At 30.7% G+C, this 17,916-nt stretch overlaps 2 protein-coding genes across 2 annotated transcripts; one reads left to right on the forward strand and one right to left on the reverse strand.

The window, feature by feature from the left end:
• Window positions 1–8,976: 8,976 nt before the first annotated feature.
• LOC140840915 (pterocarpan synthase 1-like) lies at window positions 8,977–9,555 on the reverse strand. The gene has a single exon (XM_073208067.1). It carries the CDS (start codon window positions 9,553–9,555, stop codon window positions 8,977–8,979), a length of 579 nt encoding a protein of 192 aa, XP_073064168.1.
• A 3,490-nt stretch (window positions 9,556–13,045) lies between these two features.
• Window positions 13,046–13,621, forward strand: LOC140840916 (pterocarpan synthase 1-like). The gene has a single exon (XM_073208068.1). It carries the CDS (start codon window positions 13,046–13,048, stop codon window positions 13,619–13,621), a length of 576 nt encoding a protein of 191 aa, XP_073064169.1.
• The last annotated feature ends 4,295 nt before the right edge of the window (window positions 13,622–17,916 follow it).

Below are 17,916 nucleotides of genomic sequence, written 5' to 3' on the forward strand. Positions count from 1 at the left end.
GTTACAACAAAATTACATAAAGGAGCCAAGTCCCATTCTTTGTGTATGATCCTTGAATTTTAATGGTTGCATGTTTTTAGTCAAAGGATCTCCAATCATCAATTCAGTGATAATGTGCTCGATAATTAATGTCTTATCTTTAACACGATCTCGTATGGCTAAATATTTAATGTCGATGTGATTGCTTCGACTACCATTTTTGTTATTTTTAGCCATATAAAAAGCAGCTCGATTGTCACAATATATTCTTAATGGCCTAGATATATAATCCATAATTCCAAATCAAAATGAAACTCTTCAACCATACACCATACGAGGTTGCCTCAAAGCAAGCTACGAACTCAGCTTCCATAGTGGAAATAACAGTCAATGTCTTCTTTGCACTTCTCCAATATACAGCTCCACCAGCTAGCATGAAAATATATCGTGAAGTGGATTTTTGTGAATCAATGCAGCCAACATAGTCTGAATTAGAGTAGCCAAATATTTACAAATTCTCAGTTCGTCTGAACATAAACATATAATCTTTGGTCCCTTGAAGGTACTTCATCACTTTCTTTGCAGTTTTCCAGTGATCTGAACCTGGATTACTCTGATATCTTCCCAACATCCCAACAACAAATGCAATGTCAAGTCTATTGCAAACCTGAGCATACATCAAGCTTCCGACGGCAGAAGCATAATGAATGTTTTTCATTTGTTCCCGCTCTAAATCATTCTTTAGGCATTGGTCACAATGGGAGCTATACTTGATGAACAATCTTTCATCCGATATCTCTCTAAAACTTTGTTGATATAGGTTCTTTGAGACAAATCTAGAATACCTCTAATCAGTTTCTATGTATCTTAATATTAATGACATAAGATGCATCGCCCATATCTAACAAAACCTTATCATTGATTGCAAATAATATATCATCCACATATAGAATAAGAAAACAAATCTTACTCTCAACGACCTTTTGATATATACATTGATCCATGAAGTTCTCTATAAATCCGAACGAAGAGATAACATCATAAGATTTTAAATACCATTGACGAGAAGCTTGCTTCAATTCATATATAGATTTCTTAAGCTTACATACTAAGTGCTTACAATTACTAGAGAAGAATCTTTCAGGTTATTTCATATAAACATCTTCCTCTAATTTTCCGTTGAGAAAAACCGTTCTCACATCAATTTGTTGTAAATCTAAGTCAAAATGTGCAACTAATGCTAGAATGATACGGAGAGAATCTTTCTTAGATACAGGAGAAAAGTCTCTTTATAGTTGATTTCTTCTTGATGAGTGAATCATTTAGCTACGAGTCTTGATTTATATATTTTAATGTTGCTTAAAGAGTCTTTCTCTGTTTTGAAGACACATTTACATCTAATGACTTTTACACCATCAGACAATTGAACAAGATCCTGGACTCCATTAAATGCCATATAATTCATATATTCTTTCATATCATTAAACCATAATTTTGACTCATTATAACTTGTGGCTTGTAAAACGTTTCAGGACCATTTTCGGCTCCAATGTTAAAGTTTGATTCTTGTAAATACACAACATAATCATTAGATATAGCTGATCTTTTTATTCTAGTAGATCTTTTTAAGTTGTTTGGTTGATCAACAATTTCTTGTTGTTCTTCATTAACAACCTGATCTACTTCATTTTAATCAGCGATTTGTGGAACTTCAGTAACCGGTTGCCTCACACCCGTTTGGTCTTGAGGGGTGTGAATAACGACCAACCTATCATTTGAATAAGAGAGTTGTCAATTAATGTGATCTTTCTAAAAAACTATGTCATTTGAATTATAACTTTCAATAATCAAGTCATTCTCAAGAAATTTTCAATTTTTGATTCCACAATTCTAGTGTTGTGAGATGGACAATAGAATCTGTACCTTTTGGATTTTTCAGCATACCCAATGTAATATCCACTTATAGTTCTTGGATCTAGTTTCTTTTCATATGGGTTGTGTACTCTTATTTCTGAAGGACAACCCCAAACGCGTATATGTTGCAAACTCGATTTTCAACATTTAAATAATTCAAATGGCATCTTTAGGACAGTCTAAGTTGGAACTCGATTTAATATATACAGAGCTGTCTTAAGAGCTTCAGTCCACAAGTATTTAGGAAGTTTGGAGCTACTAAATATGCTCCTCACCATGTCCAATATTGTCCAGTTTCTACTATCAGTTACGTCATTTTGGTCCGGAGAACCAGACATGGTATATTGGGCAACGATTCCATGTTCTTGGAGAAACTTTGCAAACAGACCAAGTGCTTGTCCGTTATCAGTGTATCTACCATAATATTCTCCATCTCTGTCAGTTCTCACGATCTTAATTTGTTTTTCACATTGTTTCTCCACTTCAGTTTTGAAAATATTAAAGGCTTCAAGTGCTTCGTTTTTGGTATGAAGCGTGTAGATATATATACAAGTATCGTGAGTAATCATCGATAAAGGAGGTGAAGTACTTCAGACTTTGCATCTCCATATCTGGACGACAAATATCTGATGTATGAATTCTAATATTTTTGTATTCCTCTTGACACTTTTTTTAGACTTATTTTTCTACTTTCCTTTTATGCAGTCCACACAAGTCTCAAAATCAGTAAAATCTAAAGGACTAAGTACTCCATCATTCACTAATCTTTTAAACCTCTCTATGGAGATATGTCCCAATCTCATGTGCCACAATATAAAGAAATCTTCATTTATAGAACGTCTTTTAATACCTCTTTGAACATGCAAAGTGGTGTTATTATTTTATAAAAAAATAGAGGACCATTAATTATTATACAATATCTAACAATATTTGATCTATAAAATAAATTTATTATCCAAAAATTGAAAAGAATAACCAAAGGATACAAGATTTGAAACTGAAATTAAATTCCTAGAAAACTTGGAACATAAAATGTATTTTTCAATTTTAAAATAAAACCACTATACAATATAAGCCAGTTAATCCCAATAGCCTCCATATGCGAAGATATCTTGTTTCTCGAATAGATGTTCCGCTCATTTCTTAGAGGTTTCCTTAGGTTTTGCATACCCTACAAGGTGTAATGTCCCGAAAATTTGAAAGTTCACGTGAACCACATGCATGCAAGTTACTAAATTCTTTATGTATTTTATTAAATTGTTTTAATGCATTAAATGCATGTTTACTACATAAATATGTGTTTTAATTCATGGGTTATTACAGTTTTAGGCATACGGGCTTTTAATATTTTTCGTGCTCGAACGAGGAACGGAGACCAGTGATAATACAGGAAAAATATTTTTATTAAATAATTAGTTTTAATTATTTAATATATGGTGTATTTAAGTGTGATTTTCAAAAATGGGCCTTAGTGGAGTATTTATACTCGCCGGATCGTATTTTAAAGCGGTACGCGAATTTTAGCGAGTCGGAGGACTTTTTGAAGGTTCGGACAATATGTTCAAAAACTTACCTAAACAAAATATTTTTCGGGAGTGTTATTAGGTTTAGTGGGTTTATTTTAGTGTTTAATGGGCCCAAAACTCTTTTAACCCTTTAAATTTTAATTAAGCTAAGGACACATTAGTGTGTTATATTTTGATTTAAGCACATCATTAAGCAAACCCTAAACCTACCTCAAGGTCATGGTCGTCCCTCCCCTAGCAGCAGCAGCAACTTTCTTCAAAGAAAATACAACAGCCCTTCATTATTCTCTTGGGGTTTTTCAAAGGAATCTCTCTCCGGTGCACGTTCTACGTCTCGTTTGTGCGTTTTCCGTGCGTTTATACGCAAAGGCATGCCTAATACCTTTATTTTCTCATCATTCACATCATATTAAATATTTTGAATGATCTTTCATGAAAAATATGTCATTTAATGGTTTATTCACGTTTTTATGGGTTTGACATGAGAAAACTTGATTTTCTTGAGGTAGTTCATGTGTTCTTTAATGTTTAACGGGTTGCCAGGTTCCAGGCTTGAAGGGGCACGATCCATGAGTGTATATCTGTCCTAGGAGTGGTTCGAACAGGTCTGGTATGACAGCACAAAGAGGCTGAATGAATTTTTCATGGTTTAGGGTTGTTTGCGGTTTTAGGATGCATATGGCTTAGGAGAGCGAGGGGCAGAACTTGCGGCTTATGAGCTGTTTCTAGAGGTTTAGGAGGCTCGTGTAAAGGCCCTAGATGGGTTAAGACGTGTCTGGTATGGTGCAGCAAGGGTGGCCGTCGAGTTGGTCGCGTTTGGGTAGATATAGGACTCGATCTAGAGAGGGCAAGGACATGGGCTTTGCATGGGCTGGTTGGCCAGGGTTAGGACGGTTCAGGAGGGTCTGTTTAGGTTCCTAATACGTCTTGTTGGAGTCGGGGTTGGTCTGGTCCGAGGCTGGTCCAAGCCGGTCAAGTACAGGGTTGAGCGTTTAGCTTGTCAGTGTGACTAGGGTTCGATCATCTAGAGGGTGCAAGAATTTTTCCAGCAGCTGTAGGGTCTTTTCCAGGGGTCCTATGTGGTTGGAAATAAGGGGTTTAAAGGCTGGTCATGTAGGTTCAACTCATGGTTCGAGTTGGGGAAAATTGGGCTACGTTTTGCGTTGATTCGGGTTAAAATCGGGACCCCGGTCCAAGTTTTAGAAAGAATAGTGTAGGTTCTGAAACGGGCTCGAGTTTATGTCTAAGGAATGCTCATAAATATTTTTTAGGATGTTTTAAGGAGTTTGATAAGCTTCGAGTCAAAATTTAGAGGTCCAGGAGTAAAACTATCATTTCGGATTTCTAGGGGCAAAATGATCATTTTGCACCCGAGTCGAGTTTTTAGTCCTGGCAGCGCCCTAAACACGATTTTACATGTTCTTAAATGTTTACGTATCACGTATATAACCTTTTTGGTAAATATGAAAAATACGTTGCATGCTTGGTTTTAAGGAAAATTACGTATATGCTTGTTTTTATAAGTGATGAAAATGATGATGTTTTTGAAGGATGGGAGTTGGTTGTGACTGACGATATATGTATACGATGAGCTGTAAGGCCAAGGCTCAGTGGATGGGTAATACTGTCGCTGATGTCCCCGTCGTCGGGTACCACAGTTATACGTAGATGGATCCATCGAATAGAGCTGATACGAAAGTCACAAATAACGAATTGAATTCAATCAAGAAAATATATACGTATATGATGATTATGTTGAGACATATTTTGACACGTTATGATTTTATACGATATGTTTACATTTGCACTTTTAAGATTGTAAAATGTATGTTAAGTACAATAATTTTTACTGTTGCATGTTATGTATATATACTCGTTATAGCGTTACAAGTATGTTGAGTCTTTAGATTCACTATGTGTGAATGATGCAGGTGAGCATGATGTATGGAGATTGGAGGCACTGAAGACTGAGTAGACGAAGCTGGGTGATGCACTAGATAACCTGAGAATCTTGCATTTCTTTTCACATAATATGTTTATGAGACATGGGTTTAAACTATATGTATATGGGCCATGAATGATCATTGTTTATTTTATGTATTTTTATCTTTTACTATGTTTTCGATTTAGCAGGATTTGAAAGAGTACGCTTGGATTCTTTTAAACAACATTCTAGAGTATGAGGATGTTAAATTGTTTTTAACAGTAGTATTTTTATCCAGAGGTTAGATGACTTTTTAAAAACTTGATTAACTTATTTAAATATTTTTGGTGTGTGAGTATTTTCCGCCTTAACTTTTAAAAAAAATGTTTCAGTGGAATTTTCTAAATGAGCAGATGTCTCACAAGGTATTTGTAAAATGGATTGCAGAACCATAATTAATCCATCACGTGTTATAAATCATATCAACCATATTAGATTCATAATAGACAAATGAAATATGAATATCTTTCTTTTCAAGTCAATCCTTAAATTTATTTCAATCCTTCTTCATGTATCCTGTCTTTTTCCAGAAGAAACACTTGGATTCTTTTCTTGATGTCAGGTTGAGGTGGAATTATTCCTTTATGTTTTCCCTTGACTTTGGCTTGCTTCTTACACTTTTCTTGTGTAGTCATAAAAACATTATCACTTGTTTCCATTAACAACCTTCCTTCCTCTTAAATACACATGGTCATTAATTCGTTTATTGATCACTTATCCTTATGTATGTTGTAGGAAATTTTGAAGGGTCCATATTGTTGTGGAAGAGTGCATAAAATGTAGTGAAAAAGAAAAGTTTCAGACATTTCTACTTCAAGTATCTTGAGTCGAGCAGCTATGTCCCATATTTCATTATGTGCTTTCACACATCTCTCACACTTGTGAGTCTTAATGAAAAGAATTCCATAATTAGGGTGCTGACAAGTGCCTTATCTGAAGACTGAAGCTGTTCATCAATAGCCTTCAGTAATTCTTTTACATCCTCTTCGAAAGAGTTAATAATAAAAGTTTCAAAAACCTTCATCTTGAAAATTTTTTTCTAAAATTTTTTAAAAAAATCAGATAACTGAATAATATCATCTTCAAGACTTCAAGGTTTAATAGATAACTTCAACAAGAAAAAGTTTTCCTACCAATTATATTCAGAAGAAATTCTTATGAGGTGTGCGTTACCTCCGGCTATCGAATAATTTGTAAGTTTTTCTCCGATTGAAGCCTTCTAAACACTCCAACTCTCTCCGTAAATGGTGTATTTTGTTCTTATGATGAGATGTGCGTTTAGGGACCTCAATCACTGCTATTTATAGGCATTTCTCATATTATCAATGAGTTTATAGAGAGCTTGAGAGTTAAAAGAAGAGGTGTCTGCTTGTCTCAATTTTCTAAAGTTGAGGTAGTACATGTACCGTTTTTCAAAATTGTATGTTATGATCGTCGTCATTTTTTACACGTCTTTTTTTTTTTTTGATATGAGTCGTTTTTTCTTAGAGGAAGGTGAAAAGATTTAAAATAATTAATAAGGAAAGTAAAAAATAGAAGGCAATTCATCACATGTAAGATGACATTATTGCCATTATATAATTGGCAAGGACAATCAATCAATCTAGATTTTATAAATATAAGATATTAGTTTGAGAAGCATTTGATTGCCATAGCCTTGCAATGACAAATGTTATTTGAACCACAGCGGTCTCTTTTGAAAAGTTAATGAAAAATGTTTTTGGGCCACAGCGGTCTCTTTTGAAAAGTTAATGAAAAATGTTTTTGGGCCACAGCGGTCTCTTTTGAAAAGTTGGCAACGCCATCATGCATTAATGCTACGGTGCTACCCCCGAATTATTGTATATGGAACATTGCATTTCACGTGTGATACACCTACATGCATGTAATTTATTACCTCTATAGTTTTATATAATATTTTTTTATGACGATGAAATCTGATGTATCATGTCGTATAATAATATTGTTTTTCTTAAAAAAAATCACATTCACGAATCTGATGTGATTTAAGTAAAATGTAGTTTTGTATTTTTTTTTTAAATTATTATTGAATAGTTTGGTTGTCTAAAGGAAGCACTCGAGTTATTTTAGATAATTATAGGTATAGGCAACTTATAATATCTAGAAAAATTAAAACGTACATCTATGGGCGAGCAATTTAATCAACACCGAAGTCCTTACTTTTCCTCCAAAATATTGGATTATTTAAGCAATTTACGTAAGACGTCTAGTTAATCTCTCACAGTCTCACTATTAATTTATAAGTGACAAAAACTTGTGTGAGACGGTCTCACGGGTCGTATTTTGTGAGACATATATTTTATTTGGGTCGTCCATGAAAAAGTATTACTTTTTATGCTAAGAGTATTACTTTTTATTGTGAATATCGGTAGGATTGACTCGTTTCACAGATTAAAATCCGTAAGACGGTACCCACTCTTTATAAGTACTAGAAATGTATCCACACTTACTTTTTGTAAGTGGATATACTTTACATGTCATAAACATCATAATTCGTATATATCTCCAAATAAAGTAAAGTAAAAGGATTCCGTGCACTACAACAATAAATGACTATTGTGACACTTTTTTTAGACAGTTTTAATTAAATGTTGTTACAAATACTTAATAATGACACTTGTAAAAAATTAATAATGTGTAAAATAAAAAAACATATTAGATTAGTTATCATGACATTTTTAATTGATGTCATCTTTTATATGGAGGGAAACAATAACTTTTCCCACATCGTAAAAAAATCGTTAAAAACTAAAAAAATTCACTATAAATAAGTGTGAGAATATTTGGGTTAGATAAATATTGGAGGAGGGAAAATAATTGTCTCCCTCCATATAAAAAATGATATCAATTAAAAATGTCAGGATAACTAATCTAATATGTTTTTTTATTCTCACATTTATTTTATCTAATTTCCCTCCTCCTATATTTATCCAACCCAAATATTCCCACATTTGTTATTGTCACTATAATGAACATACACGACACTTTTAGTTGTCATTATAAATGATTTTAACTGACATATAAATTAATCATTATTACTATAATAACAAGGCATCTATAAATGTATTTAAATATGAGTTTTCCTGACATTTAAAATTGTCATTATATGAATTATTAGTAACACGTATGAAGTTGTCATTAACATCTTATAATGACATTAAAAAATGTCAGTAAGTTTAAGACGACATTAGAATAGATGACATTTGTTGGAGGTGTCACTAAAACTTAAATGCCACTAAATATTGAATATGATGATATTTATGAATGTCACCATAAGCATTTTTTCTTGTAGTGGTGTCTGCGCCTGTAAAAAAAGATGATACAAGCAACTTTACTTCATTCCATAAAATTGAGAATTTTAAATTATCACAAACAAGTTGTCGGGACGGGGGACACTTCCTTATTCTTTCCGACGTTAACTTAGCCAAGATTGTTACACAACACACGACACCTCGAAAACATATAACATCAAACCACCACTGTTACAACTTCAAAACATGGAATGCAAACATATCTTAAACACACACTTGAAATCATTACCACCTCGATTAATCAGTGATGCAAGACGATGGAATCGTATTGGAAAACAGCGTCGCCTGAAGTATTAGACCGCCACACGGTGCTGACCGACGTTACGCCTCTTGCGAAGGCGAAAAAACCGGTGCCACCGACTATAGATATGTGTCGTAACGGAGTGAGATAGGCATTGTGACCAGAAAAACTAAGTGTACTTCCATTATACTCCCCATCTGTGAAAACAATTGTGAACGTCATGTGGATACTAGTCTCCTCCAACGAGGCTAAAGCATAGATCCCTCCTGCCTGACCAATTATCTTGGATCCGGGTTCCGGCCCGACTGTCACCGGATCATCGAATACCGACACTAGGCCAAACAAGGTAGGCGAGGTAAAGGTCGTGTTTGCACTAGCCACGACGACAATCGTCGGAGTTGGCGAGGTGAAAATATCTCGAACGTAGAAATTGAGTTTGGTGAGCTTTTCCTTTCCTGAATAATGGGTTGTTAACCACTTTTCGAGGGAGTCGGGGCTGGTTCGAATGCCGACATAGGCGATGCCCACGATTGTTGCTAGGGAGACAAGTGTGAGAAGTATGGACTTGATCTTCTCCATGTTAATTATAATGTATGTTTTTCTCTCAAGAAATGGCTGGTTCAATGAATAGATATGGATTTCTCCAAGTTATATAGAGAGATTTAGAGTTTATCACACTGCTCGCTATCTTGTTTGAATGCAATATCACGTGATAAAATTGTAACGATGATAGATCATTAGGTTGAATTAATATGAGGCCATTCATGATTAGTAGTGGTGCATGAATATAGAACGATATGCATGTTTGTTCAGCCTCATGATTTTTTGGAAATTACGATCGAAATAGCTTATTTTAAATTAAAAAGGGAATGTTATTCACACTCCTAATATTATTAATCATACTCTAACTTAACTTTTAAGTTTATAAATTGACCACAATACCTTTATCACTCTTATTTTTGCTTAAATATTAATAAATGCACTCAATAAAAACTCTAATTGCATAACATGAATATTTCTTCTTTATTTTTCGGTTTTCTCAATTTAATATCTATAATTTTTTTCTCTAAAATATGCTAATTTTTTATGTTCATATAAAATGTGCAATTATTATATTACATGATAATACATTCAATGTTTCTTTTGTAAAAGTTTTATTATAACATGAAAAATGTTATTTATATTAATTTTTTTAAAAAAAGTTAATTTAATTTTTATAAGCTCTTGTGCCATAATTTTCTCTACTTTTAGGAAAAAATAAAATAATATTTGTAAAATAGTTATTATGATACAGTATAAATTAAAGTGAGAATTAAAATATTTTAAATTCAAACTTTTATCATCTAAAAATAATATTAAATTAAATTTCGAAAATTCACACGGACGTAGAAAATGTTTCCAACTTAAAAATTTTGAAATTTATTTAATAGTTTCAATATTTACAAAAATTTATTTTAATTAATTGGAAATAATTTTAAGAAATATTATTTATGTGTTTTATTTAAAGGTTGAGAAATATGTTCTAAATAAATTTTATTTATGATTTAGGAAATGTGTTTTCTAAGTTTCATCATTAACTTTTTCTAGTAAATTAACAATACATTTTTTTAAAATAATAACTTTGCTTATACGTTTTAAAATAAATATATACAACGTGAATAAATAATCTAAAAATATAGTAAATTAATATATATGTATATATAAAAGATAGATTTAATTTTTAATTTATTACTGACGGTGAACAGAGGCTGACTGAATAAAAGCATTTTAACACTTCAATTGATCTATTTAACACTTGTATGAAAGTCCGAGCATCTGGTAGCCCGGGGAAAAGATGTCCCGGATACTCACCTGCTCGACTTCTGAAGAATTCATCCTGCAGATTGATCTTGATTTGAACTATCCATATAATATCACGAGTCATCAATGACTCGAGCTCTTATAGGGTATCACCAGCACCTTTTCTTTCCTTTGGCACACTTGGGAGCCATTATTCTTATATGTTATTATTGCTCGCTTTGGCGCTGGCTATGATGAACAATGCGGAAAACATCAAAACTAAAACAAATTTGGCCATTTTTGGAGAAAATTTTTATTATCTTGAGTCGAACATTTGATTTTTACGTAGTTTACATGTACAATCACAATGCATGTGCCCAATATGTGGGTGGGCAATTTAGTCAACTACTAGAGGTTTTTAAATTTTAATTCGAAAATTTTCGTATTCATTTCATGCGACCTAATCCATAATTTATTTTTGGGAAAAATTATTTATCTAGTAAAGGGACGTGTCCAAGATTGTAAAAGATTTGCGACAACTTTCATTAAGGGGACATGACACGAGCCCTATTATTTCCGGCATCAATAATATATATTCATTGTCCCACGAGAAGTTTAGTACATATTCAATTATTCATTGTCCCACGAGAAGTTTTATATATATATATATATATATATATATATATATATATATATATATATATATATATATATATATAATAGTTTGAATTAACTATTTTGGTCAAAATAGAGACTAATACGACATAGTTGTTATATGGACTCATTGTAAAGTCGTGTTGGTGCGAGCCTGAACCGGAGACGTGACATTAACTTACATAAATCGTTACGAGGAAGAAGAATCATGCTTATCATGCTCACAATATACCTTCGAAAACATGAAATCAAACTACCACAATTACAACTTCGATTCGTGATGTATAATCGGGCCAAGAATCAAGCTTGTTCGATTTAAAGAAGCACAAAAGCAATAAGAATGTAGCCCGACGTAAATTAGAGCCCGTCCCATGTTTTGTGATAGTGGGCCGTCCCCAAAATACTCAACTATGATAAACAGACACGCTATATTTTTTTTTCTCTCAAATACCAAAAATATTTTTCATTTTTATTGTTATTTAATAAAAAAATATTTTGGTATCATAATAAAAATATTTCTTTATCTATATCTATAATTTTTAATTTTTAAATAGTCATAACACATATAACATTAAAAATATTATAAAAAAACAATTTTAAAGTTTTAAAATTTAATTTAATAAAATATCTAGATTTTCACAAAAAATATTTAGCATCAATTTTTTTTTAATATATATGCAAGCATCGTGTGCCAAAAGACACTATTATATATATTATGATAGTGCCAAAAGACACTATTATATATATTATTATCAAAAGACGGTCTCACAGATTTTTATTCGTGAGATAGATCAATTATGTTCATCTTTAAAATAAAAATTAATATATTTGACATAAAAGTAATACTTTTTCGTGGGTGACCCATATAGAATATCAGTTTCACAAAATTGACCCATGAGACTGTCTCACAGGAGTTTTTGTGCAATTTTGAACCACATTTTCTAGTTTTTGAATAAGTTATTCTGTTAAGCATTTTTTGAAAAGAGTTTCTCATCCAAAACTTGATTGTTTAGGCTAATTTCTTTAAAAGCGAACAAAGATTAATCGAAACACGCTCTTTATTTGAAGCATAAGCTAGCTTACTGCCTTAAAATTTAGTTAATTGATAAAAGAACGTCACATAAAGTCAAACTTTGATTAACATTCTATCCATTGATATTCTTTAATGAATTGTACTAATCAAGCAAGATTTTCTGATCACGAAAATTTCATTCAAAGGAAATAAAAAGTGTAAATTTAAAAAAAAAAAGCGAAGAGAAAAAGTCATGGTATGAACTCACAAAACCCTTATGAATTAAAACATGATAAATCTAAGCATATATGTGATCTCAATTTGAATTTTTTGTGTAAATTTTATCATAAACTATACTTATTAATATATACATTTCAAAATATTTGAAAATAACATTCATTTAGACAAGATATATAGCAGGCGGTGTTAGCACCTACATTTGCGTGTAAGCATTAAATAGATTATGGAAGACGACATGTAGAATGTGCTCTTTTCTTGTAGTTTTAGGGAGAATATTTTTTATTTTTATATTATTCATATAAGCTTAATTTTGTATATAAACAAACTAATTAATCTTACTATCCATTCATCCTGTCATTCATCAAGCAAAAACAGAAATCCAACATGGAGAAACCCTACATAGTTTTAACACTTCTCTCGTTAGCAACAATCATGGGTGCTGCCAATGGTGTGGCGATGCGGCCCGAATCAATGGAAAAGTGGTTAAAAACCCGAAACCGGGTAAAGGAAAGGGTCACCCCACTCCAGTTCTACGTTCGAGATGTTTTTAGTATGCCAACCACAACGAACGTCATTGTGGCTAAGGCAAACTCTACTTTTGGTTCGCCTACACTTTTTGGCCTTGTCACGGTGATAGATGATCCGGTCACAGTCGGGCCAGAGCCAGAATCCAAGATAATGGGTCGGGCAGAAGGGATCGTCACGTTCGCCTCGTTGGAAAAGATTAGCTTACACATGACGTTCACCATCGTGTTCACTGATGGGAAGTATAATGGTAGCACACTTAGTTTTGTTGGTCACAATTCATGCCTCGCGGCCGAGCTAGGTCAAATATCTATAGTTGGTGGGACAGGTGCTTTCGTGTTGGCAAGAGGCGTCGCGTTTATTAATACTATATCGTCTAATAGTTCGAGTGATACTCTCTTCGAGTATAACGCGTTTGTGTTATCACATTATTGATTGATCGTGACATGACTTGCGGGGTGTTGAAGATCTCATCTGTTTCACATTTCATGTTTTGAAGTTGTACTTCATTCTTGTAGTTTGATTTCATGTCTTCAATTGTGTAGTGCACTGTAAATATGTCTCCGTTTCCTTGTAATAAATATTGTGCAAGTGTATGGACTTACTCAAAGCTCAAGCTCGACCAGGAATGACAATTTCCTCCGAACCCGTCGGAAGATCCGTTCTATTCGGGTTGGAAGGATTTTTAGACCCGATTAAATAATTGGGTATAGGGATTTTCGGGTTCGGGTATGGAGGCGGGTTTGATATAATCCGACCCACACCCGACCCGAATAACCGTTTAAATTAATATATATATATATATATCTATATCTATATCTATACTATTATAAATATATGAGTTTGAATTGTGAATTTACTTGGTTACCCTTTTCCAACTATTACTTAATTAATGTCTTATTTATTTATTTAGGTGACTTTTCAATTTTCTTATCTAATTACCTAATTTGTTTAATTGATACATTTTATTTTACTATGCATTATTTCACATCAATATATTTTCTAAGCTTTATAATAAAAAATGGTTTCAACTTAATTTTTTTAAACTTCAAGTTACATTAATATATAAATTTTTTGTTAGCTGTTCAGATTTAATTTTTAAAACTTCAATTTAAAAAAACATATATGTTTTATACCTAAAAATAGTTCAAACTTTATTTTTTAAACTTCAAGTTAAATTAACATATATCTATAAATTTTTTGTTAACAATTCGAACTTAATTTTTTAAACTTTAAGTTTAAAAAAACATATATGTTTTATAAATAAAAATAGTTCAAACTTTATTTTTTAAACTTCGATTTAAATGAACATATAAATTTATGGTTAACGGTTCGGACTTAATTTTTTAAACTTTAAGTTAAAAAAAACATGTATGTTTTATAAATAAAAAAAGTTCAAACTTTATTTTTTTAATTTCAATTTAAATGAACGTATAAATTTATGATTAGTAAACTTCAAGTTACATGTACATATAAATTTTTGGTTAGCGGTTCGAACTTAATTTTTTAAAACTTCAAATTTAAAAAAAATCATATCAAAATTTATTTTTTAAACTTCAACTGAAATGAACATATAAATTTATGGTTAGTATTTTTTAAACCTAAAATATATTTTCTATTTTCTAATATATTTTCTATGTTTTATAACCAAAAATGGTTCAGACTTAATTTTTTAAACTTCAAATTAAAAAAATATATATGTTTGATAACTAAAAATAGTTCAAATTTTATTTTTAAACTTCAATTTAAATGAACATATAAATATATGGTTAGTATTTTTTTGACCTACAATATATTTTTTATTTTTAAATATATTTTCTATGTTTGTTTAAACTTCAAATGCATAAACATATAAATTTTTTGTTAGCGGTTCGGATTTAATTTTTAAAACTTCAAGTTAAAAAAACATATATGTTTTATACTTAAAAATAGTTCAAACTTTATTTTTTAAACTTCAAGTTAAATGAACATATATATAAATTTATTGTTAGTATTTTTTAAACCTACAATAAATTTTTCTATTTTTAAATATATTTTCTATGTTTTATAACCAAAAATGATAAGGACTTAATTTTTTAAACATCAAATTACATGAACATATAAATTTTTTGTTAGATTTTTTGTTAGCTGTTCAGACTTAATTTTTCAAATTTCAAATTAAATAAACATATATGTTTTATAACCAAAAATAATTTAAAATGTATTTATTAAACTTCAAGTTAAATAAACATATAAATTTGTAGTTAGTATTTTTTAAACCTATAATATATTTTCTATTTTTTTTAACAAAAAATGTTTCATACTTAACTTTTTTAACTTAAAGTTAAATCAATATATAAATATGTCATTATCTCATTTATATTTATCTATAACACTCATCCATACATTTTTAGTGATCTAATATTTGATTTGCATATGTTTCGATATATAAATTTAGCATAAATAAATATTTGTAGATGTTGGTGCTTTATTGTTTTTGAAATAATTGTGAGGACATCACGATGTGAATAATTTTAGTTTTTTATTTTTTGTAATAATAATAATAATGTATTGTGATTTCACCGACTTATTAAAATGAACATACTCATATAATATTGCTCTAACGTTTATTGATTTGATTGATTTATATACGATTAATGTATGTTTTTAATTTTTTAAAATTTAAGCTAAATGAACATATTAATTTTTAGTTAGAGGTTCAGACTTAATTTTTTAAACTTCAAGTTAAATAAAGTTAATTTATTTAATTGATAGATTGATACATCATTATGCATTATTTTCCCTATTATTAGTTAATAATTGATATAATTTTAATTTAATTTAGTTTATTTATTTATCTAATTGATACATAACTATGCATTATTTCAAATAAAAATTTGAATGCTATTAATATTTCTTACATATTTTTTATTATGCATTCTTTCACATGAAAAAGTAGGCTATTATTAATATTTTTTAAAGATATATTTTCTATGTTTCATAACAAAAATAGTTCAAACTTGATTTTTTAAACTTCAAATCAAATAAACATATACGTTTTATAAGCAAAAATGGTTCGAATTGTATTTTTTAAACTTCAAGTTAAATGAACATATAGATTTGTGGTTAGTGATTCAGAGAATAAAATATAAATCAAACAAAGAGAAGAATTTTGTTTTCTATTATATATATTTTTTATTCAGCAATGAGCCTTTTATAGGCAAATATACATATGAAAAAAACCATAAAAATAGCAACAATATTTGACCACTAAATAACAAATATGCTAAGATAATTATTTTCTGTAATACTTTGTTAATAGTAAACAATGACTAACAGATTTTATTTGACAAGACATATAACTAAGTACTTCGACAAACCTTTAACAATTCAATAATATCTCCCTTAAACCGATAAGTTAAACATCGGCTTAATAAGAACATCATCCTTCAAATTTGTTTTGTAGTATGCTAGTACCAAGTAGCTCCCTTAGTTTATGAAATGCAGGTAGTTTCAGGGACTTGGTAAACATGTCAGCTACTTGGTTTTCACTTTTGCAATATATGAGATCAATTGTTTCATTCTTTGTGCAGTCACTTAAAATTGATATTTCACATCAATGAGCTTGCTTCTTTCATGGAGGACTAGATTCTTTGATAGTTTTATGGCTGAACTATTATCATAATAAATTGCAAAAAGATCATGATTCTTGAATTTAAGCTCTTCAAGAATTTTTCTCAACCAAATAGCTTTACATGCACGTGAAGTTGATGCAACAAATTTAGCTTCAATGGTTGATAAAGTAACAATTGATTGTTTCTTCGAAGTGCATGGAACAACCGCTTGATCTAAGAAAAAAAATCATATCCTTAAGTTTTTTTTCTATCATCTCGATCTCCTTCAAATCTGATTGTTCTCCTTTCTTATAGTAGAGACCAAGTTCTTGTGTTCGTTGTCGGCATCATAAAATCTTCTTAACAACTTAAAAATGCATTTCTGTAGGATTCTCAATGTATCTGCTTATGAGACTGAAAGAATACATAATATCCGACATTGTTGCTGTCAAATACATTAAGCTTCTAACAATTTGCTTGTAAATGTGTTGTCAATCTTATTTCCTTAACAAATTTTTGTTATCTTCAAACCATAGTCTACGGGAGTACTTGCATAATTACATTTCTTCATATTAAATCTGCACAAAACTTTTTGAACACGTTTCTTTTGTGAAATAAAAATCTCATAAGTAGATTGAACTACTTCATACCAAGAAAATGATGCATCTTGCCAAGATCCTACATATCAAACTCAACCATCATGGACTTCTTAAATTTTCCAAACATGACACTATCATTTTCAGAGAATATAAGATCATTAACATATAAACAAACAATGAGATTTTTCCATCATCTTCAATTTTGTACAAAGTTTATACTCATATGAACTTTTTTGAAAACATACCTTAAAAAATAAGTCTTAATTCGACTATACTAAGCTCGTGGGGCTTGCTTTAACTCATACAAAGTTTTTTTTTCAATTTATACACTTTATGCTCATTTCCAACTTAATATAACAAGGAGGTTGATGGATACATATATGTTCTTCCAAGTCTCCATGCAAGAATGTCGACTTTCCATTTTCTTTCAATTTACTCATGTAAATCTACTTCACACATCGTTTTTTGACCTTTTGGAAGCTCGATGAGTTCCCAAGTTTTATTTTTATCGATGGATGTGATTTCAGCATCCATTGCC

This window comes from Primulina eburnea, chromosome 9 (assembly GCF_022965805.1).
Source record: "Primulina eburnea isolate SZY01 chromosome 9, ASM2296580v1, whole genome shotgun sequence".
Taxonomy (NCBI): domain Eukaryota; kingdom Viridiplantae; phylum Streptophyta; class Magnoliopsida; order Lamiales; family Gesneriaceae; genus Primulina; species Primulina eburnea.

What these genes read in the sequence shown, in the direction of transcription:
- LOC140840915 (XM_073208067.1), bottom strand. Translation starts at nt 9,555, where the DNA reads ATGGAGAAGATCAAGTCCATACTTCTCACACTTGTCTCCCTAGCAACA.
- LOC140840916 (XM_073208068.1), top strand. Translation starts at nt 13,046, where the DNA reads ATGGAGAAACCCTACATAGTTTTAACACTTCTCTCGTTAGCAACAATC.